Source organism: Cervus canadensis, chromosome 21, assembly GCF_019320065.1.
Source record: "Cervus canadensis isolate Bull #8, Minnesota chromosome 21, ASM1932006v1, whole genome shotgun sequence".
Taxonomy (NCBI): Eukaryota; Metazoa; Chordata; class Mammalia; order Artiodactyla; family Cervidae; genus Cervus; species Cervus canadensis.
The window spans coordinates 5,261,575-5,280,944 of record NC_057406.1 but is presented as its reverse complement, the minus strand read 5'-3'; the positions used below and the strand labels follow the sequence as shown (position 1 = coordinate 5,280,944).

At 55.5% G+C, this 19,370-nt stretch overlaps 1 protein-coding gene across 1 annotated transcript; it reads left to right on the top strand.

Annotated features, from left to right (window-relative positions):
* Positions 1–35: 35 nt before the first annotated feature.
* LOC122423623 (1-acylglycerol-3-phosphate O-acyltransferase PNPLA3-like) lies at positions 36–19,139 on the top strand. Its single transcript, XM_043440857.1, has 9 exons — positions 36–343; positions 3,510–3,742; positions 5,069–5,134; positions 8,196–8,405; positions 9,931–9,991; positions 12,430–12,648; positions 14,522–14,654; positions 16,883–16,987; positions 18,517–19,139. The coding sequence occupies exons 1-9, from the start codon at positions 157–159 to the stop codon at positions 18,620–18,622; spliced, it is 1,320 nt and encodes a 439-aa protein (XP_043296792.1). The 5' UTR covers positions 36–156; the 3' UTR covers positions 18,623–19,139.
* The last annotated feature ends 231 nt before the right edge of the window (positions 19,140–19,370 follow it).

Here is a 19,370-nt window from a genome sequence, read left to right as displayed (position 1 = left end):
CTCACGTGGTCCGAGCGGGGCGGGGACGGGGCCGGTGACGTCGCGCCGGGAATAACCCGGGCTGCAGCGCCCAGACCGGCGGAGAGCCAGGGTGGGCGCCGGACGGAGCCTGGGCGCGCTCGGAACCCGGGCCCGCCGCCCCAACCTGCCGCCGCTATGTACGACCCTGAGCGCGGCTGGAGCCTGTCCTTCGCCGGCTGCGGCTTCTTGGGCTTCTACTACGTCGGGGTGACCAGCTGCCTGAGCGAGCGCGCCCCGCACCTCCTTCGCCACGCGCGCAAGTTCTTCGGCGCCTCGTCGGGCACGCTGCACTGCGCCTTCTACCTCGCCGGGATCCCGCTGGGTAAGTCCCGGGCTCCGCGCCGGGATGGGGCGTGCGCTGGGAGCCGGGGCTGGAAGCGGGCCCTGCGCGGGTAAACCCGGGGTCTCCCCCCAAACAGTTGCGTCCTCCAGTGCATCTTTTTCGCCCGGCGCCGGGGAGCCCTGAAAGCGGGCCAGGAAACCCGGAGCACATCCTCGCCTCACCTCCCTTTTGCTGCCCAGTCTTGGAGGAAGCCCCCCACCCCACTCCGAGACTAGAGCCAGGTGGTCTAAGCGACGGGGAAGAGGGGGCATGACGGATCGCGGGAGCGGAATTCCCATTTGCCCTAAGTGAGGCCCGGAGGGAGGTTTCTGGCTGTGTCCCAGGCAGGGGTGGGTACCTTCTTCCCTCTGGAGACTCGAGGGTCTTAGACAGCCCCCTCCCCGCCGCCCCCGGGGGCCTTTGAACTCCGCCCAACCCTGGGGCGGGAGGCGGGCGCCTGGGTGCCTCTCAGGTAGAAGGCAGCTAGCTGGTTTGGGGTGAAAGGGTGTTGAGGAGAGATGTTTTGGGGAGAGGAGAGGAATTAGGAAAGTTGTCTCCTCTCCTCCTTTCCTGGTGTTTGAGACCCTTTGGGGGACTGGACATTCACATCCCATCTTCCCCACCACGTCCCTGCACAGTGCCCTGGAAACAGGTCCTGGGTGTTTCAATCTTGTCCTAGTGAAGGTCTCCGTCCACGTGGAAACCGGAGGGAGGGGAGGACCGAGGCTGGTGGCCAGCGGGCCTGAATTACTAGGGTCTGGCATCCTTGGCCTATGGTTTTGCCAGGGAGCAGAGCCTGGAGCGAGTGCGGCTGTTGGCGCCCACACAGGGCGATAGAGCTTCTTTTCACTGGCCCACTGGCCCCTGTTTTTCTGGGCTTCCTCAACTGTTTACTTTTTGCTCTACCCAGGGACGGCTGTGTTGGGCACTGCCAGCAGGGAATGACTGTTCCTGGAGGCCAGGAATCCCTTGCCAATACTCGCAGCCCTGCCATTGGATAGGATCAGTGAGCAGACCCTGGGCTGATTGCGAGGTGGGGATTGGAAGAGGCCATGCTGGCAACCGTCTCCATCGAGAGGGAGAGGGGCAAAGAGCAGGAAATGTGACCTCGGGGGCGACTAGACTGGACACACGGGCAGTCCGCACAGCTTGGACTTGAGCTGTGATAAAAGCCAACCCTTGTGTCTCGGCTTGTGACCTGGAGACATCCAGACAGTCAAATGTTTCATTGATTCAAATGCACAGACCCCAGCACAGGAACTCAGCCAACTCCAGCCCAGCGGGGGCTCACAGGTAGAGGACAGGTGCAGCGGGGGGCTGGGCTTGCAGGGGGAGGCTCAGGACCACCAAGTCCCCCGAAAGGGTCTGGAGGTTTTGGCAAGAACTGCTCCCCAGAGTCTAAGAGCCCCGGTTTCCTGCTTTAACTGCCTGTCTGACTTTGGGGAGCTCCGGGGAGCATTCCCAGGGCCTGTGGCTTGGGCAGGGTTCCTGAGCGCACCTCTCAAGCAGGGCTGACCTGGAAGGAGAGCCTGGCAGAACCAAGCAGCTCTGTGCAGTCATGCGCCTTCTGTCTGGGCTCAAGGGGGCCACATGTGCAGGGAGAGCCCAGTGGAGTCAGAAGTGGGTCACGGCCTGCTGGCGTGTCCGGGCCCTCTGCATCCCCACATCTGTGGATGACCAGGGCTCGGACTGGGACAGGGGTAGCCCTGCCTGCCAGGGCAGTGCAGACCACCAGAGGGGACCAGGCCAGTGAGTGAGGTCAAATGGAGCGTGAATGGGCCCTGTGTCCACTAGACGGTTTGACAATTGTAGCATTAGAGGTTAAAAGTGTCCTTGGTGGCTCAGATGGTAAAGAATCTGCCTGCACTGCAGGACACCCAGGTTCGATCCCTGGGTGGGGAAGATCCCCTGGAGGAGGGCATGAGAACCCACTCCAGTATTCTTGCCTGGAGAATCCCCATGGACAGAGGAGCCTGGCGGGCTATGGTCCACAGGGCTGAGTGACTCTTTCCCTTTCCAGAGGTTAAAAGTTAAGTCTAGGGACCTCCTTGGTGGTCCAGTAGCTAGGACTGCATGCTCCCAATGCAGGGGACCCGGGTTCCATCCCTGGTTGGGGAACTAGATCCCACATGTCACAACGAAGAGTTCTCATGCTGCAACTGGGAATTTGCATGCTGCAATGGAAGCGCTAGCCTGCCACAATGAAGATCAAAGATCCTGTGTGCCCCAACTAAGACCTGGTACAGACAAGTAAATAAGAAAATATGTTTTTATGTTATTCTTAAATAAATAAGAAAATATGAGGTGCTTCCTCTGCGTTGACCGTGTACAGATTTCAGTGTACCTAACCTTTTCTGTCTCCAAAATGTAGGTGAGTGTTGTCCCATGTTCAAAACATACTGTCTGAGGCTCAGAAGCAGGGATGTAACGTGTTGAAGTTGCTCAGCTAGTAAGCAAGAGACAGGATTCAAAGTCAGGTCCCAGCCTGCACTTGCTGTCTGCTCCCTGCAGGGTTAGGTCCATCCATGCTCAAGCTCTGATGCTGTGGGTTCATGGCATCTGGCCTTGATGCAGGGATGAAGACAAAGAGAGGGCTCCCTGGGCCTCTGGAGGCCCGTTCCTCTGGCCTGGGTGGGTCAGGAACGGCTCCGACCAACAGGAATATGTAAATCTCATGTTTCCTAGTTGTTGTGGTTCAGTCGCTAAATCGTGTCTGACTCCTTGTGACCCCATGAACTGCAGCACACCAGGCTTCCCTGTCCTTCAGTATCTCCCAGAATTTTCTGAAATTCATGTCCATTGAATCACATGGAAGAAGTAAAAGACATCAGTGAAATGTGTTTTCTTGATCCCAGTATAGCCAAAATATTACCATTTTCACATCTAATCAATACAAAACATCATCTGTGAGAGAGTCAACGTTTTTGTTGTTATTGTCGTTCTAAGCCCTTGCGATCCGGTGTGTCTTTTACCCATCAGTGTGGACTAACCACTGGCCGGATCAGGCAGCCCAGGCTTAGACAAAGGGGAGGGTCGGCAGCTTCCTTGCCATCAGGTTCCTGGTCCCACCACAAAGCAATTCCCGCCTCCAGGGTGGTACATTCCTTTGCATATTTCTCTCTCCACCCCCACACCTCCCTTCTCCCCCACCTCATCCCGCACCCAGAGCAGAGATTGCGGATCCTCGTGGACGTTGTCCGGACTGTCAGGAGCCGGAACTTGGGGATCCTCCACCCAGCCTTCAGCTTGAGCAAGTATGTCCGAGACATTCTCCACAGACACCTCCCCGACAACGTCCACCAGCTGCTCTCTGGCAAGATGGTCATGTCACTTACCAGGGTGTCCGACGGAGAAAACGTGCTGGTGTCGGATTTTCATTCCAAAGCTGAAGTCGTGGACGTAAGCGGTTTGTTTATCTGGTACTGTCTAGTCGGAAGGGCCATTTTGTTTTGGAAGCAACACAGGGAGGGGCTGTTGTAGGCCAATCGGCCCCAGTTTTTACTTAAGATGCAAGAGAACCTGGTTGCCCGTGATGCTGGTTGGCTTCACTGTACCAGAGTGATGTAAGCTGTGTGCCTGCAGCGGTCCGGTCCACAGCATGTGCAACCCTGGGGTGTCCCAGACGGTGTCAGGTTCAGACAGTGTCTCCCCCCCCTTCCCGACTTGGATCATAAGCTCCTGCTCCAGGGACCTTATGTGTGTGGCCCTCCTCCCAACGATGCCTGTTCCTTAATGAGGACTTGTCCACTGAAGCCCCACACGGGTGGGAGCGTGTCTCGGTTACCTCTGTCCTCTGGCTGTAGCACAGAGAAGATCATTGGTGACATCAAAATACCGTTTGGTTTGGCTGATGTCTTTTGTGAGAATGCCTTGGGTGTCATTTCACTTAACACGGGCCCGGACGAGCAAGCTGCCTGGCATAGGTAACCAGCTGCTTCCCAGCAGCCAGTGTCGTCTTCCGCCTAAGCTGTTTCCAGGAGCATTTTCTAGGCACCCAGCACCTGCGCATCCCCACGGGAGCTCTTTTCTCTCGTTGCACCAGTGTTACATCATGCTTATGCTCGCTAGCCGGTGAGGCGCAGAGCGTGGTCCCTGGGCGACCAGGCAGCAGTATCTCAGGCTCTCAGGCCCCGCCTCCAACTTGCCTCATCAGAATCTTAGGGGTGGGGCCCCGAGTCTGTGGTTGGCCAAGCTTTCCAGGAGATTCTGATGAATGGCAGTAATTGCAAAGCCCTCATCTAATCTCCTTGCCAGGCAATCAGCTAGTCAGCAACTAGTTGGTCCTGTCTGTGATGGCCCAGTGGGACCCTCGTGGGGAGCAGAGACGGGAGGTTTAAGTCTGAAGTTACACTTGGACCCTGAGCTTCCCAGGTGGCGCAGTGGTAAAAACCTGCCTGTGGTGCCGATAGGTGCAGGAGATGCAGGTTCGATCCCTGGGTCAGGAAGATCCCCTGGAGGAGGAGATGGCTCCCTGGTCCAGCATTCTTGCCTGGAAAACCCCATAGACAGAGGACCCTGGCGGGCTACAGTCCATCAGGGTCACAGAGAGTCAGATGTGTATGGGCGGGCTCATTTTCATTCAACCATTTAGTAAAGCAGCGGCTCTGCCAACAGCGCTTTCAGGCTCATTGCTCTCCTTGCTTGGAGAAGGCTTGTAAAGGCCCAGGGGTAAAAGGCTGCCTGCTCTGGGCTGTGCTGTGGTTTCACTCTCTTTTGTCTTCTCAGGCCTTGTATTGTTCCTGCTACATCCCTGTCGTCTTTGGCTTGATCCCCCCTTCCTTCAGAGGCGTGGTAAGTCCACTTTTAAACTGTGTTCCTGGGAATTCCCTGGTGGTCCAGTGGTTAGGAGTCTGCACTTTCACTGCCAGGGGCCTGGGTCCATCCCTGGTCCAGGAAACAAGATCCCATAAGCATCTTTGAAAAAACAAGGAGGACAAGGCAGTGGGTTCAGGCACCCTGGGCCTCTGAGACCTGTCCCTAAATGAAGAAAGCCTTTTGCCCCTCAGCCTTCAGACAGAGATTCCATAGCTGAACCCCTTCCAAGCTCTCTTGAAGCAAAACTGACTTCATGTGGGATAATTAACTGCTTACCTGTAACATAAGCTGTTTGTGTAATCTCCACTTGAGCACCGAAAGAGGTGCCCAGTGGCCTGCTTAGAGTATAAGATGCTTAAGAGTCAGTTTACTCACTTAAGGTTTTATTCTGAGGAGCTGAGAGTTTCAATCCTCTCTGCCTCTGACTCTGTCCTCTTCAGCCCATGGCTTTGGGCAGAGGCTGCCGACAGGGCTGTGAGTCAACACCTGTGTGGACACATGTCGCTGTCCCTGAGCACAGGCCCAGGAGGAAGAGCAGACGCCGAGCGCTGGTCCTGCGGACTGTGGGCCGGATGCCGGACCACCTGGCAGCCTCCCTCTAGGGCCGTAGTTGCTGGATAATTCTGTCCCCCTGTCCCGGGACACCCGGCGATGTCTGGAGCCCGTTTAGGTTGTCACAGCTGTGGGAGAGAAGACGAGACATCCCCATGTCTCAGCAGTAAGGCACTTCAGAAGCCCTTTTGGTTCACGCTTTAACAGCAGTGCGGGCCTCACGTTGCAAAGGCAGGTCATGAACAGCCTCATTCATGCCCCGGAGCTTCCACAGGACAGACACATGCGGGCCCTATTTACAGATGAGAAGACTGAGTCCTGGAGCCATGAGATGGTTCCCTGCGGTTCTCACAGCCCCTGCCTGGCAGACAAACCTAGAATCGAGTGTCTGCTTTAGCCCACGTTAGCTGGGCCACGTTGACACGTTCCTATCTTTCTTTCTAACGTCTATGTGTTGATTTGGCTGTGCCAGCTCTTAGTTGCGGTACTCTGGATCTTCAGTTGTAGCATGCAAACTCTTAGCTGTGGTGTCCCGGGTCTAGTTCCCTGACCAGCCACTGAACCCGGCCCCCTGTATTGGGAGTGTGGAATCTTAGCCACTGAGCCTCCAGGGACGTCGCTGGACACATGTCTTAACTCTTAGATTGAATTGCAACCTGGGAGTCAATAACACTGGGCAGTTGTTCCACCGTCGTGGAAATTACCTGGCAATAGCACAGCGAAGTCCCCAGCACAGAGCCTGGCTCTCTTAAGTACCAGGTAAATATGGGCGGTTTTGTCGTTGCTGTTATTGTCATCTTTGCACTCCCCTTGGCTGCTCCCGCCGTGGTGCACACTCAGTCACACCCTCAGTGTCCTCAGATGAAACCTGCTGACAATCAGAACGGAGCCTTCTTGAGATGCCACTGAGCAAACCCGGAACATTCCTCTAGGAAAGTTCAGGCTGGAGGAAAGATTCCAGACGACAGAAGAGTCATTGGACTTTAGAATAGACCTTGAGGGGCAAAAGAGAGGATATATGTGTATGTAGAACAGAGTCACTCTGCTCTACAGCAGAGACGTAAGACAGCATTGTGAAGCACCTAGACTCCAATAAACATGAATTTAAAAAAATAAAACATCATTGAAAAAACAGTCACTTGCTTCCTCCCTTCTCAATCTTAACTCAAGTTTCCTGACGTTAGGTTCCGAGTCCCTTTCTGCCAGTGAGGGTTTTGACGCTGACAAACAGCAAGAATATAGAAACTACCGCTGTGTATGCACACCTAATCACTTTGGCCTCAAGAGAGGACGCTCTTGATAGCTAAGGCTTGCGTGAACATGCCTGATTCTCTCCCGGACTCGTTTTAGGCCAAAGCGTGCCCTGACATTTCTCCCTTTGGAAGGATGGGCTGGGGTATTTGCTATTTGTGATAGTTGTGATATTTGAAGGCCCCCCACCCCCACGGTGGGCACTGACAGCTGGGCTGGGATGGTTTTAGCTTTGGGAATCATTCAAGAGGTTGGTTTCACAGGTCCAGACTCTATCCAAACTGTAGCAAAACCTGTCTGCCCCAGCCTGGCCTTGGGCACTAGGGTTGTTCAAGGCTATGAATATTTTTTTTTCCTCTCTGTAATTCTTCATTGAGGCTATGAATATATTAATAGGAGGACTTCCCAGGTGGCTCAGTGACAAAGAACCCACCTGCCAATGCAGGAGACGCAAGAGTTTGGGTTTGATTCCTGGATTGGGAAGATCCCCTGGAGTAGGAAATGGCACCCCCACTCCAGGTATTCTTGCCTGGAGAATCCCATGGGCAGAGGAGCCTGGTGGGCTACAGTCCATGGGGTCGTAAAGAGTTGGACACAACAGAGCGCTTACCATGGAATATAGGAAAATGGATTCTCACAGTACTTACCCCAAATGCACCGTAGCTGTGGGATAAGATGCCATTTTTTAAGAGCTCAGGTCCCAGGTTCACCACGTCATTTAAGTCTCCAGTGCTGGTCCTCATTGCCCAGGTGTGGGCAGAGAGTCAGGACCGCAGGTTAAGTGTCTTGTCCGAGATTGCTCCAGCAGCTGGGGGCCTCTGGAATTGAACCCATGACATCTGTCTCCCTTTCAGCCTGATCTACATCACACTCTGCCCTGAGTGCACACAGCGCCCCTAGTGGAGGCAAGTTGCATGGACTCGCCTGGGGGCGCTCCCGGCTGGGCGGGCACCGCGGGCCAGACGCCGGCCTCCGTGCCCCTGGACCTGGCGCCGCTCTGCTGCAGCGCGCAGCACACAGCAGCATGTGGCAGTCCTGAGTGCCAGCCTGCAGCCTGCTGGCGCAGAAATGCTCACTAGGGGTTTGCTGCGAGTTGTTCCAAGCTCCCTGTTCTCTCACTAGGTCTGCCTGCGGCTCTGAGAAGTCTCTGTCCCTAATCTGAAACACACAGAAAACTCCAGCCCAGAGCTTCTGACAGTGTGTGCTTTTTTCCTTTTTCCTTCTCCCTTAAAAGCGATATGTGGATGGAGGAATAACTGATAACTTACCCTTCATTGATTCCAAAACAACCATCACCGTGTCCCCCTACTATGGGGAGAGCGACATCAGCCCCAGAGTCAAGTCCACGTTCTTACTTCACGAAGGCTTCACCACGCTCAACATGCACTTCTGCACAGAGAACCTCTGCCTGATGTTCCAGTCGCTCTTCCCCCCGGATGTCAAGGTGAGGGGGGCTCTGAGTTCTGGGGGTGCTGCTCTCCCCTTTGCATCCCTCTTTGCCAGGGGACCCAGCAGCTCTTCAGGCTTCCCTGATGGCTCACTGGGTAAAGAATCTGCCTGCAATGCAGGAGACGCGGGAGAAGTGGGTTCAATCCCTGAGTCGGGGGAAGGGAATGGCAAGGCACTCCAGTATTCTTGCCTGAAACATCCCAGGGACAGAGGAGCCTGGCGGGCTACAGCCCAAAGGGTCACAAAGAGTCGGACCCGACTGAGCGAGCAGAGCAGCAGCTGTCCTCCACACTGACTGACCAGCAGCAACAAACCCCAGCCTGGAAAAGGGACTCAGCCCAGTGCTGCCTCCTGCTGGTCACCAGAATCCCCCAGGGCCACTGAAAGGGAGGGCTGGGGGTCGCCACTGAGATCCCACTTCCAGGGGCTAAGGCTTAAGTATCCACAGCCTGAATCCATCTGCCAATGCACGAGATGCAAGAGACTCAGGTTGGGTCCCTGGGTCGGGAAGATCCCCTGGAGGAGGAAATGGCAACCCACTCCAGTATTCTTGCCTGGGAAATCCCATGGACAGAGGAGGCTGGCGGGCTACAGTCCATGGGGTTGGCAAAGAGTTGGACACGACTGGTCATAGCACATCACAGCTTGGGCAGTAGGGTGTCTTTTTTTTTTTTTAATTATCCCAATGATTCTCTTTTTAAATTAATTAATTAATTTGGCTACACTGGGTCTTAGTTGTGGCACAAGATCTAGCTCCCTGACCAGAGATTAAAAGCCCCTGGCTCGGGAGTGCAGAGCCTCAGCCACCGGGCCACCAGGGAAGTCCCCCAGTGATTCTTGGCAGCCATGGTCAGGAATTACACTGCATGTGGTGGCTGAATCTCCCCCACCCCCAGCTCTGCCTTGAGACTTGTAGGATCTTAAGGGATTGAACTTGGGTTCTTGGCAGTGAAAGCGTGGAGTCTTAACTGCTGGACCACATGGGAAACTCGTTTAATCTTTTCTTGGTTGTCGCTATAGTGTGGTGGACCTTACCACCCTAATAGAGTGAGAAAGTTGGTAGAATCTGCACAGTGACAGCTCTCTGGGGAGAAAGAAGGCCATGCCATATGGCGTACCTGGCGGTGTGTGCTCACAAGTGGAGAGAAGGCTGGGCCACAGCATCGGGTGCCCGTGTGGTTTGAGTGCAGAGGAGGCAGCCCAATGTCCCACGACAAGCAGATCAGGCCCCTCTATTTGTGAGGATGGAGGCTTGTCCAGGGACCAAAGGAGACCAGAGGAACCAGCTCCCGTCATGCTGGGGCGCCAGCCTGGGCTGTGCGCGGAGCGGGTGTCGTTCGAGCCGAGTCCTGCCAGGAAGCGGGGCTGCCTTCTCCCGGTAGCACAGAGCCCCGTCCACACATGGCATCGACTCGGAGCTCGGAGGATTCTTTCTCTGAGCCTGCCATCTTCAGGTGATGCTGAAAGGAATGGCGCGTGGTGACTCCGCCTGCGGTTAACTTCACGTGGTTTGTTCACAGGTGCTTGGAGAGATGTGCCTTCAAGGATATTTAGACGCGCTCAGGTTCTTGGAGAAGAATGGTGCGTATGGTGGGGGCGACAGCCATGCCCTTTGAGCCAGCTTTCTGTTCACAGTCTTGGTCACCAGGGAACCGTGCTGGATCCACCACCCAATGCTCAGCACATTCACCTGCCATCTGGCTCGGCCCTGAGAGATAGGAAATCGTTGCCCCCATTTTACAGATGGGGAGATGGAGGCAGCCATGGCCCGCATTCCGGGGAGCAGAGCTGGGATCAGCGCTGCTGACCCTGCAGAGGTCACAGCCCCGGCTTCCTCTCCCACTGAAGGGTCTGCCTGCCTGGAGCTTAGTCTTGAGACTGGGGAGGAGGGCAGGTACGTACATAGAAGGCTGACAGAGTGCTCAGTGCCCTACAGGATATGTAGATTCAGATGGGGTTCAGTTGGTGGGCGGGGGGTGGGTTCTGCAAGGAAAGGGAAAGCAGGGCTCCTGGGAGGATGCGAATCTGCAGTGATGCTTTGAGGGTGAACAGGAATGTTTTAGGCATGGGGGTATGTGAGTATGAGGCCTGCAGACAGTCTTCGAGGTGGAAAGAAGGCGTGTGTCACTGGAGTGGTGGGGGTGGGGGACAGAGGAACAGATTCGGGGAGGCAGGAATGGGGGTGAATGGAAAGAGGGGCAAGGCTGGGCCTCGTGGAGGTGGTGAGGGGCTTGGATCTCACAGCCATGGGGAGCCATGGCGGGCTGCTGACGCTGGAGTGGGGGCAGGCAGAGGGAGCTTTGCCAGGGCCCATGGCCGCGCTACAGAGGGTTAGGCCAACATCCCCGGTCAAGGTGGCCGCCGTGGGCTTGGGGAGGTGGAAGGGGCCTGAGGGGACAGGACTGGGAGACGACCAACCAGAGGTCCCCAAGGAGGAGGACTTGGGGATTAAGCTCTGCCCTTGGCTTCTGTGGTCAGGACTGGAGCAGAGGGCGGTGCTCTCGGTTTGGGCCCTTGGGAGGGCACGGGTCCTGCAGGAAAGCTCGAGAGCCCCATGGGTGGTGCCCTGGGACAGATTTGGGTGGTTGGGCAGGCGGCATTGGGCCTTGCCAGGTGGCGCTCGTGGTAAAGAACCCACTTGCCAATGCGAGAGTTGCGGGAGATGCAGCTTCGTTCCCTGGGTCGGGAAGACCCCCTGGAGGAGGGCCTGGCAACCCACTCCAGTATTCTTGCCCGGAGAATCTCCATGGACAGAGGAGCCTGGCGGGCTACAGTCCATGGGGTCTCAGAGTCGGACACGAGTGAAGCAACTTAGCAGGCATGCACCCAGGCATAGTGGGCATAGTGATGTCAGAATTCGGGGTTCTAGACAGCAGGCCTGGACTGGGATTGAAATTTGGAAGCCAGCTGGGAATAAAAGACAATGAGGGACCCTATAGAAGTCGCTAGGTGACTTTGGGCAAGCCACTCCTCTCTCTGGGCCTCTGTTTCCACATCCGTAGCAAAAGGACTTTGGAGTAAATGATGCCAGCTGATCTTAGTAATTCTAAATCCTGGCGTGGGGCTGGGCGCTTGCAGCATTGGTGCTGGGTTTGGGTTTAAGGATCTAAGCAAGGTTCTGCCTCGGTCAACCTGGCTTCCTTGGGGTTCACTAGAGGATGCGTGGGGGCAGGGCAGGTGTTCCCTGGAAACAGATTCTCTGAAACATTCCTAAGAGAGAAAACCTCTCCAGAGGCTGAGTTGTGCGTCTGTCAGAGGCTGGAAAGATCCAAGGGAGTCGAAGTGGGAGGTGTAGCTTGGGAGTGAGGTGGGGGGCATGCAGGGACAGCCCCTGGGCTTTTAACCCCGAGGTTGGAAGCAAGAGGTGAGCCAGGGAAGGCGTGGGCATCCAAGTCTACCCGTCCTCCCGTCCCCACCCAGCGTGAGAGCAGGAACCACCCACTGGGATCAGCCCCTGAGCCCTGGCACCCAGGGCAGGGCCAGCACAGACTCCCTGACCTGTGGCTTCTTTCCGAGGTCGTGTGATGGAAGGGTGCCATCGTTGATGTCAGACCTGGGTTCGAATCTCGCTCTGACGCTTGTCGGCTGTGTGACTTTAGGCAAATCGCTTCACCTCTCTGGGCTTCTGATTCCTCAGCACTCAGCTGGGAGCAGTTGCATGGCTGCTGCAGGGTCTGGAACATTGGGCTTCACCAGTGGTGCAGTTGTCATAAATCAGTTATCATCCTTCCCTTGAACCTCCTGGGTCCACATGTGGCTCTAGAGCCCACAGGCTGGTGAGTGACCGAGCCAGCTGCCCGCCTCCTCCATCCAGCTTCAAAGGCCCACACTGCGCTTTCCGTGTTAGGAAAAGGGAGGTGGAGCAGGGTGGATCCCAGGCAGATTATTCCCAGGTGGATCCCCGCCGTGTCCTAACAGGCCTGTTAGCTTCCCTCTAACTGGGTGGGCAGGGTAGCTGGGCGAGTAGTGACCCCTTGCCCGAAATCGCCTGATGGGTTTTGTTTCCGTGCCCTTCGCAGGCATCCGCGACGGGCCCCATCTGTGCCTGAGTGTGTCCCCAGCAGAGTTGGAGCCAGAGGCGGAGCCGGAGGCGGAGCCTGAGAGCCTGGAGCCTTTTCTGGGCGTGGCCACCTGGGAGGCGTGGCCTGAGCGAGAGGAGCTGCTGGAACAAGTGCGCCTTGGGGTGCTCTCCTGGGACGAGAGCGTCCTGGAGACCCTGTCGCCCAAGCTCACCATGGGTACTGGCTCTGGGGGTGGGGAGGGGGCGCACAGAGGAGGCGGTGGTCGGTGACCCTTTCAGAGCAGGAAGGGCGGCCTCCCCGTGAGCTGTGGAGGAAGGGCGAGCTGCTGCTTGGGAAGAAGCAGGGCAGAGTGACCAGCGCAGGTTGGTGGGGCCCCCGCCTCCCCTCATGGATCTCCCATCCCCCTGAGTCCTTGCTCTGTCTCCCTTCCCATGCGGTCATGGCCAGAGGAAAACAAGCTCCAGCTGAGTTTGTATTTTATTTACTTATTTAACACCAAAGACATTTTACACTGGGCAGAACCGATTAACAGTGGCGGGATAGTTTCAGGTGAGCAGTGAAGAAACTCAGCCATACAGGTATCTATTCGCCCCCAAACCCTCCTCCCATCCAGGCTGGCACATAACATTGCAGCTGGGTTTGTTTGTTTGTTTGTTTAAATTTATTTTCAGTTGCACTGGGTCTTCGTTCCATCTGGTCAAAGCTGTGGGTTTTCCAGCAGTCGTGTATGGATGTGAGAGTTGGAGTATAAAGAAAGCTGAGCGCGCAAGCATAGATGCTTTTGAACTGTGGTGCTGGAGAAGACTCTTGAGAGTCTCTTGGATGCAAGGAGATCCAAGCAGTCCATCCTGAAGGAGATCAGTCCTGAATATTCACTGGAAGGACTGATGCTGAAGCGGAAACTCCAATACTTTGGCCACCTGATGCAAAGAACTGACTCATCAGAAAAAACCCTGATGCTGGGAAAGATTGAGGGCAGGAGAAGAAGGGGTCAACAGAGGATGAGATGGTTGGATGGCATCACCGACACGATGGGCATGGGTTTGAGCAAGCTCCAGGAGATAGTGAATGACAGGGCGGCCTGGCGTGCTGCAGTCTTCAGACACGACTGAGGCTGAACAGCAGCAAAGATGAAAGGGCCGCTGTTTCTTGCCTCAGGCACTAATGCCCTAGGAGTTGCAGTATCCTACAGCTGCTCCGGTTGTTGTGATCTGCGGCATCGTGAGGTCATCACAACGGGAAAACAGACGGCTAGCGGGTCCGGGTGGAAGAGGGGAATCCAACTGCAGATGCAAAGAAAAGGTCATGAAGCCTGGGCTGGGGAGATTTGAGATGTTTGTGTCCGCCTCCAAAAGGAATTTAAAGTGAAGTGGGATTTCCATTCTGGAAGACTCAATGCAGTGACTAAGACTCAATGCAGGGGGCCAAGTTTTGATCCCTGGCCCAGGACCTGGATACCACATGCCACAACTAAGACTCAGCACAGCCAAATAAATTCAATAAATAAATTTAAAAATGAAGTAGTAATGAATGCTGCTCAGTTGTGTCCAGCTGTTTGCGACACCATGGATTGTAGCCCAGGAGACTCCTCTGTCCATGAAATTCTCCAGGCAAGAATACTGGAGTGGGCTGCCATTCCCTTCTCCAGGGAGTCCGTTAAAAAGAAACTCTTTAAAAGGGACCCTGTGTCCTGTCGGCGATCCAAGGGCTGTGTAGGCACATCCCACATCTGATCTCATTTGTGCTAGCTTCTGATTCCTTCCCTGGTGACTCAGATGGTGAAGGACCCACCTGCAATGTGGGAGACCTGGGTTCGATCCCTGGCTTGGGAAGATCCCCTGGAGAAGGGAAGCTATCCATTCCAGTATTCTGGCCTGGAGAATCCCATGAACAGAGGAGCCTGGCAGGCTACAGGCCATGGGGTCACAAAGACTGGGACATGATGAGAAATTTTCACTTTCAGTTTTCCACTTTCTGATTGCATAGCTGCCAGGATTGGTAGGATTTATAGAAATTCCCGGCACCAGCTGGGGAAGGTGGTTTGGTTTTTACGCTGGTGGGAAACAGACCTCTGACTTGTGTTTTTTAGCACTGAGGAATGCAATGAGAAGCCGAGACGGGTGCATAAACAAGATTTTCAGCTTCTTCCCAGTTAAGATCATGTCCTACGTGATGCTGCCCTGCACACTGCCCGTGGAGTCTGCCATCGCTGTGGTCCAGAGGTGAACACTGCCCGTGGCTTTGTGGCTTCCTCTCGGGGCTGGGGGGTCGGGTGAGGATTCAGCTCAGAGCCTGGCTCCTTACACATCCGGGTGGAGCTCACAGTCTGCGTGGAACACCCTGGAAAGGCGCCTGGTTGGCGAGCCCCTGGCCACCCCGACACCTAGGTTTGTCACTTCTTGCAGGTCTACATTTTTGGGAGGGAGGGGGATTTACTCCTGGTGTGTCGGAAGGATCCCGAGGCCTAAGCTGTGTGGCTGCTAGGTTCCTGGGCATTTGTTTTCCCTCCATTTTCTTCACGTCTACTTTACTGTTTATTTTCTTTTTAGCAACGTAGTCAGCATGTCTTTCCGTCTGTCTTTTTAAAAGTCCCAAAGTGAAAGTGAAGCTCACTCAGTCATGCCCGACTCTTTGCGACCCCATGGACTATCCAGTCCATGGAATTCCCCAGGCCAAGAGTATTGGAGTGGGGAGCCTTTCCCTTCTCCAGGGGATCTTCCCAACCCAGGGATCGAACCAGGGTCTCCTGCATTGCAGGCGGATTCTTTGCCAGCTGAACCACAGGGGAAGCCCAAGAATCCTGGACTGGGTAGCCTATCCCTTCTCCAGCAGATCTTCCCCAGCCAGGAATAGAAGCAGAGTCTCCTGCATTGCTAACAGATTCTTTACCAGCTGAGCTGTGAAGGAAGCCCTTAAAAGTCCCAGCCGTCCTTCAAACTCCAGCTCAGTTCTCTGGCTCTGCTGGACCTCCCAGATCACTCCCCAGCCCCACCACTCAGCCACCTGCCTCGCCCTGGGAGGAGGGCGGGCTGCTCTGGCATATTTTTTCCTTCCTTTTGTTTAAAAAAAAAATAGTTTGATAAGTTCTTTTATTTATTTGTTGTGGTTGTGCTTGGTTTTCAGACCAAGAAGCGCGCGGGCTTCGTTAGTTGTGACAAGCCGGCTTAGTTGCCCTGTGGCATGTGTGATCTTAGTCCCCTGACCAGGGATCAAACCCTCATCCCCTGCAATGGAGGGCAAGTTCTTTACCACGGCACCACCAGGGAAGTCCCTTGACATTTCTTTTTTTGTTTTAATCTTAATTTTTTTTAACACCAAATCATTTTGCATTGGGCTATAGTCAATTAACAATGTTGTGATAGTTTCGGGAGAACACTGAAGGAACTCAGCCATACGTATACACACATCCATTCTCCCCCAAACCCCCCTCCCAACCAGGCTGGCACATAAGATTGAGTGGAGTTCCATGTGCTATATAGTAGGTCTTTCTTTCTTTTTTTTTTTAAGTGCAGGAGACCCAGATTTGATCCCTGGGTTGGGAGGATCCCCTGCAGAAGGGAATGGCAACCCACTCCAGTATTCTTGCTTGGGGAACCCCAGGGACAGAGGTTCCAGTCCATGGGGTTGCACAGAGTCGGACATGACTGAGCAGCTAACACTTTCACAAAATGTTTCTTTGTTTGTGGCCGTGCTGAGTCTTCCTTGCCGCATGGGCTTTTCTCTAGTTGCGTTGAGTGGGGGCTGCTCTCTAGTTGCAGTGCATGGCTTCTCATTGCAGTGACTTCCCTTGTTGCTGAGCACTGGCTCCAGGGCACGTGGGCTTCAGTAGTTGCGGCTCCCGGGCTTGAGAGCAGAGGCTCAGGAGCTGTGGTGCACGGGCTTAGCTGCTCCGAGGCGGGTAGGATCTCCCTGGAGCAGGGCTGGAACTCACGCCTCCTGCGTTGGCAGGCGCGCTCCACCACTGAGCCGCCAGGGGAGTCCTCTGCTGGCATTTCCTAAAGCCCGAGACATGGGGTCCTTTTCGTGTCTGGGGTGTTGGAGGCCTGGAGGGCAGAGGTCAGGCCTCCTTGGCAGCTTCGTCTGTGGGCGTGCATGTGGCCGAGCACCTTCCATGTGGGTGCAGGGCTGGTGTTTCAACCAGAAGATGCTGTGTGTCAGGGTCCATGCTGCCCCGGAGGAGCGGGGTCTTGGAAGACCCAGGCCTTTTATCTCCATGTAAGTCCATTGAGCTCTCCTGAATCCAAAGTGGCCCCATTTTGCTTTAGGGCTTTTAGGTGGGCTTGCCTTGCAGAATTTATCAGCTTGGGGTGAGAAGTGACCCTGGCCGTTTACCTGGATGATGGCACTGTCGTCAGATGTCTGCCTTCGGGCGGGGTTTCTTCTTGTCCTTTTGCTGTGGCTTGTCTTCACCTGCATACAAGGGGTGTGTCTCTGCATTTCCCTCCTGCAGACTGGTGACGTGGCTTCCGGACATGCCCAGTGACATCCAGTGGCTGTGGTGGGCCACCTCCCACCTGTGTTCTCAGGCCATGGTGCATCTGCTCCCCGCGTCCAGGTAGGTGATTTGGCTGTGGGTCTGGGGGTCCACCAGGCACCCTCTCATCTGCTCAGGCCTCACGCACCATCCTAGGAATGTCATCGGGCCCTGAAGAGATGGCAGGGAGCATGTCCCCTGGTGCCTGAGGCCCTGCCTTACAGGAGGCAGCTGAGCCCATCAGCGGTCCCAGTGAACCTGCTGGGAGCCAGTGACCAAGACTCAGCTGCAGAGGGTGTGCGGACGCCCGGGGAGGTGTGTCCGCGGAGCGTCATTTTTTAAAAGTTATTTATTTAGCTGGGCCAGGTCCTAGTTTCAGCACGTGGGATCTTGAGTTGTGGCATGTGGGGTCTAGTTCCCTGGCCAGAGGTCAAACTCTGGCCCCCTGCACTGGGATCACAGAGTCTTAGCTACTGGACTGCCAGGGAAGTCCCCCACTGAGCCCATCCTGATGGCAGAGAGGAGAGAGCTGGCTGATGCAGCAGGGGCGGGGCCAATGGACAGGTAGCACTGGTTTGCCTAAAGGGAGTGGCTCTGGGTACCTGTAGCACCGGGAGGGGGTGGGGCAGGGAGAGGGGTCAGGGCCCCTTTCCGTGTGTGTGTGTGTGTGTGTGTGTGTGTGTGTGTGTGTGTGTGTGTGTGTTGTCGTTTGGGGCGGGGTGAGGGGGGCTGCCGCCTGTTACTGCAGATTCCCGTCTGACCTCAGACTCCCTGAATCCCGGTCTCTTGGGTTAGAACCCGGCCATCCGCATTGTTAACATGACCCAAGTCCTAATGCTTCCTGAATTCTGAAAACTAATGAGCAAGAAGGGCCTGGTTCCAGTAATGACTCTGGGATTTTGTCCTGAAAGTCGTGGACCTCGGCTTTCTCCCCTGTTCCCTGGGGTGATCCTCTTCTCATTAGGTGTCTGTGAGGCTTTGGGGAGCCCCCGGCTCAGTCCTGAAACATGGCAGGTGCTCGGGAGAGAGCCCTCCAGTGTTTCTATTAACAGACAGGGAAGGTTTGAAGTAGGGATGGAGGGGTCTGGCTTGTGCTGGGAAAATAGCAGTAGTGGCCTTGTGGAGGACAGATCCCCAGAGACGGCAGTAGACCTGGCCCAGCGAGGGGAAGGGCTTGCTCTCCAGCGAAACTGGAGGACGGAGCGCTGTTTGTAGGCTCCAGGTCAGAAGGAAGATAGCAGTTTTGAGGCCTTGCTGAGCTCCAGGCTGGTCGGCAGGCAGGAGCAGAGGGCGGGGGGATGGCGGTGTGGCTGCAGAGAGCCACCCTGGTGGGTGAGCTGGTGTGTGTGGGGGTGACCGATGGGCTCCTCCGGGCCTGTGCATGTCCAGTGGGGGGTGTCCGGGTGGCTGGGAGGGCCACAGGTTTGGAGGCCTGGGATGGAGTGATGTCAGCCCAGCACAGGGATGGGGGACCTGAAGCAGTGGACTTGGGCTGGGCCACCCTGCAGACCCCAGACCGTGTGACAGCGTCCCCCCTCCCACATCCCCACTGACACCACAGACCAGAGCGGCAGGTCGGCGGCTGAGTCAGAATTCATCGTTTGTTTCAGATCCCAAATCCCAGCAAGCGGCCAACGGCCTTCCTCCACAAACCGGAGCACCGTGGGCGCCGCCAGGCTCCCTGCTCCTCCGTGGACCCACAGAGGCCAGAGCTGACATCTGTGATGTACGCAGAATGACCTCCGTGCTGAGTTTGTAGTGTCCTGAAACCAAAGGCAATCTTTCTGTCTTACAAAAAGCTAGGAAGCGACTCTTGGTGTGTGCAGTGGGTGCGGAGCTCAAGGATACCCAGGATATGAGTCTCTAAGTATCGGGGACCTTGCGGCGGGGGGCTGGGCTGCCCTTTGTGTGGTCTCGGGGGTTGCGGGGGAGGACGGTGGTCCCATCTCTCCATACAGGAAGCAGTAAGTGTGGGGCGAGGCGGGCTGCCATCCTCCCAAGGACATCCCTGGTTAGGGGCTACATTATGAGGTGGTAACTAACTTGCACTCTGGTACATCTTTCTGACCTATTCTAAATATTTGGTGGAGTTATATTAGACATAACTCTCGGTTGGCACTGAGAGAGGGCATCAGAGGGCAGACACACTGACACCATAATCACAGAAAACTAGCCAATCTGATCACAGGAACACAGCCTTGTCTAACTCAATGAACCTAAGCCATCCCGTGTGGGGCCACCCAAGATGGATGGGTCATGGTGGAGAGGTCTGATGGAATGTGGTCCACTGGAGAAGGCAATGGCAAACCACTTCACTATTCTTGCCTTGAGAACCCCATGAACAGTATGAAAAGACAAAAAGATAGGACCCTGAAGGATGAACTCCCCAGGTCGGTAGGTGCCCAACATGCTACTGGAGATCAGTGGAGAAATAAGTCCAGAAGGAATGAGGGATGGAGCCAAA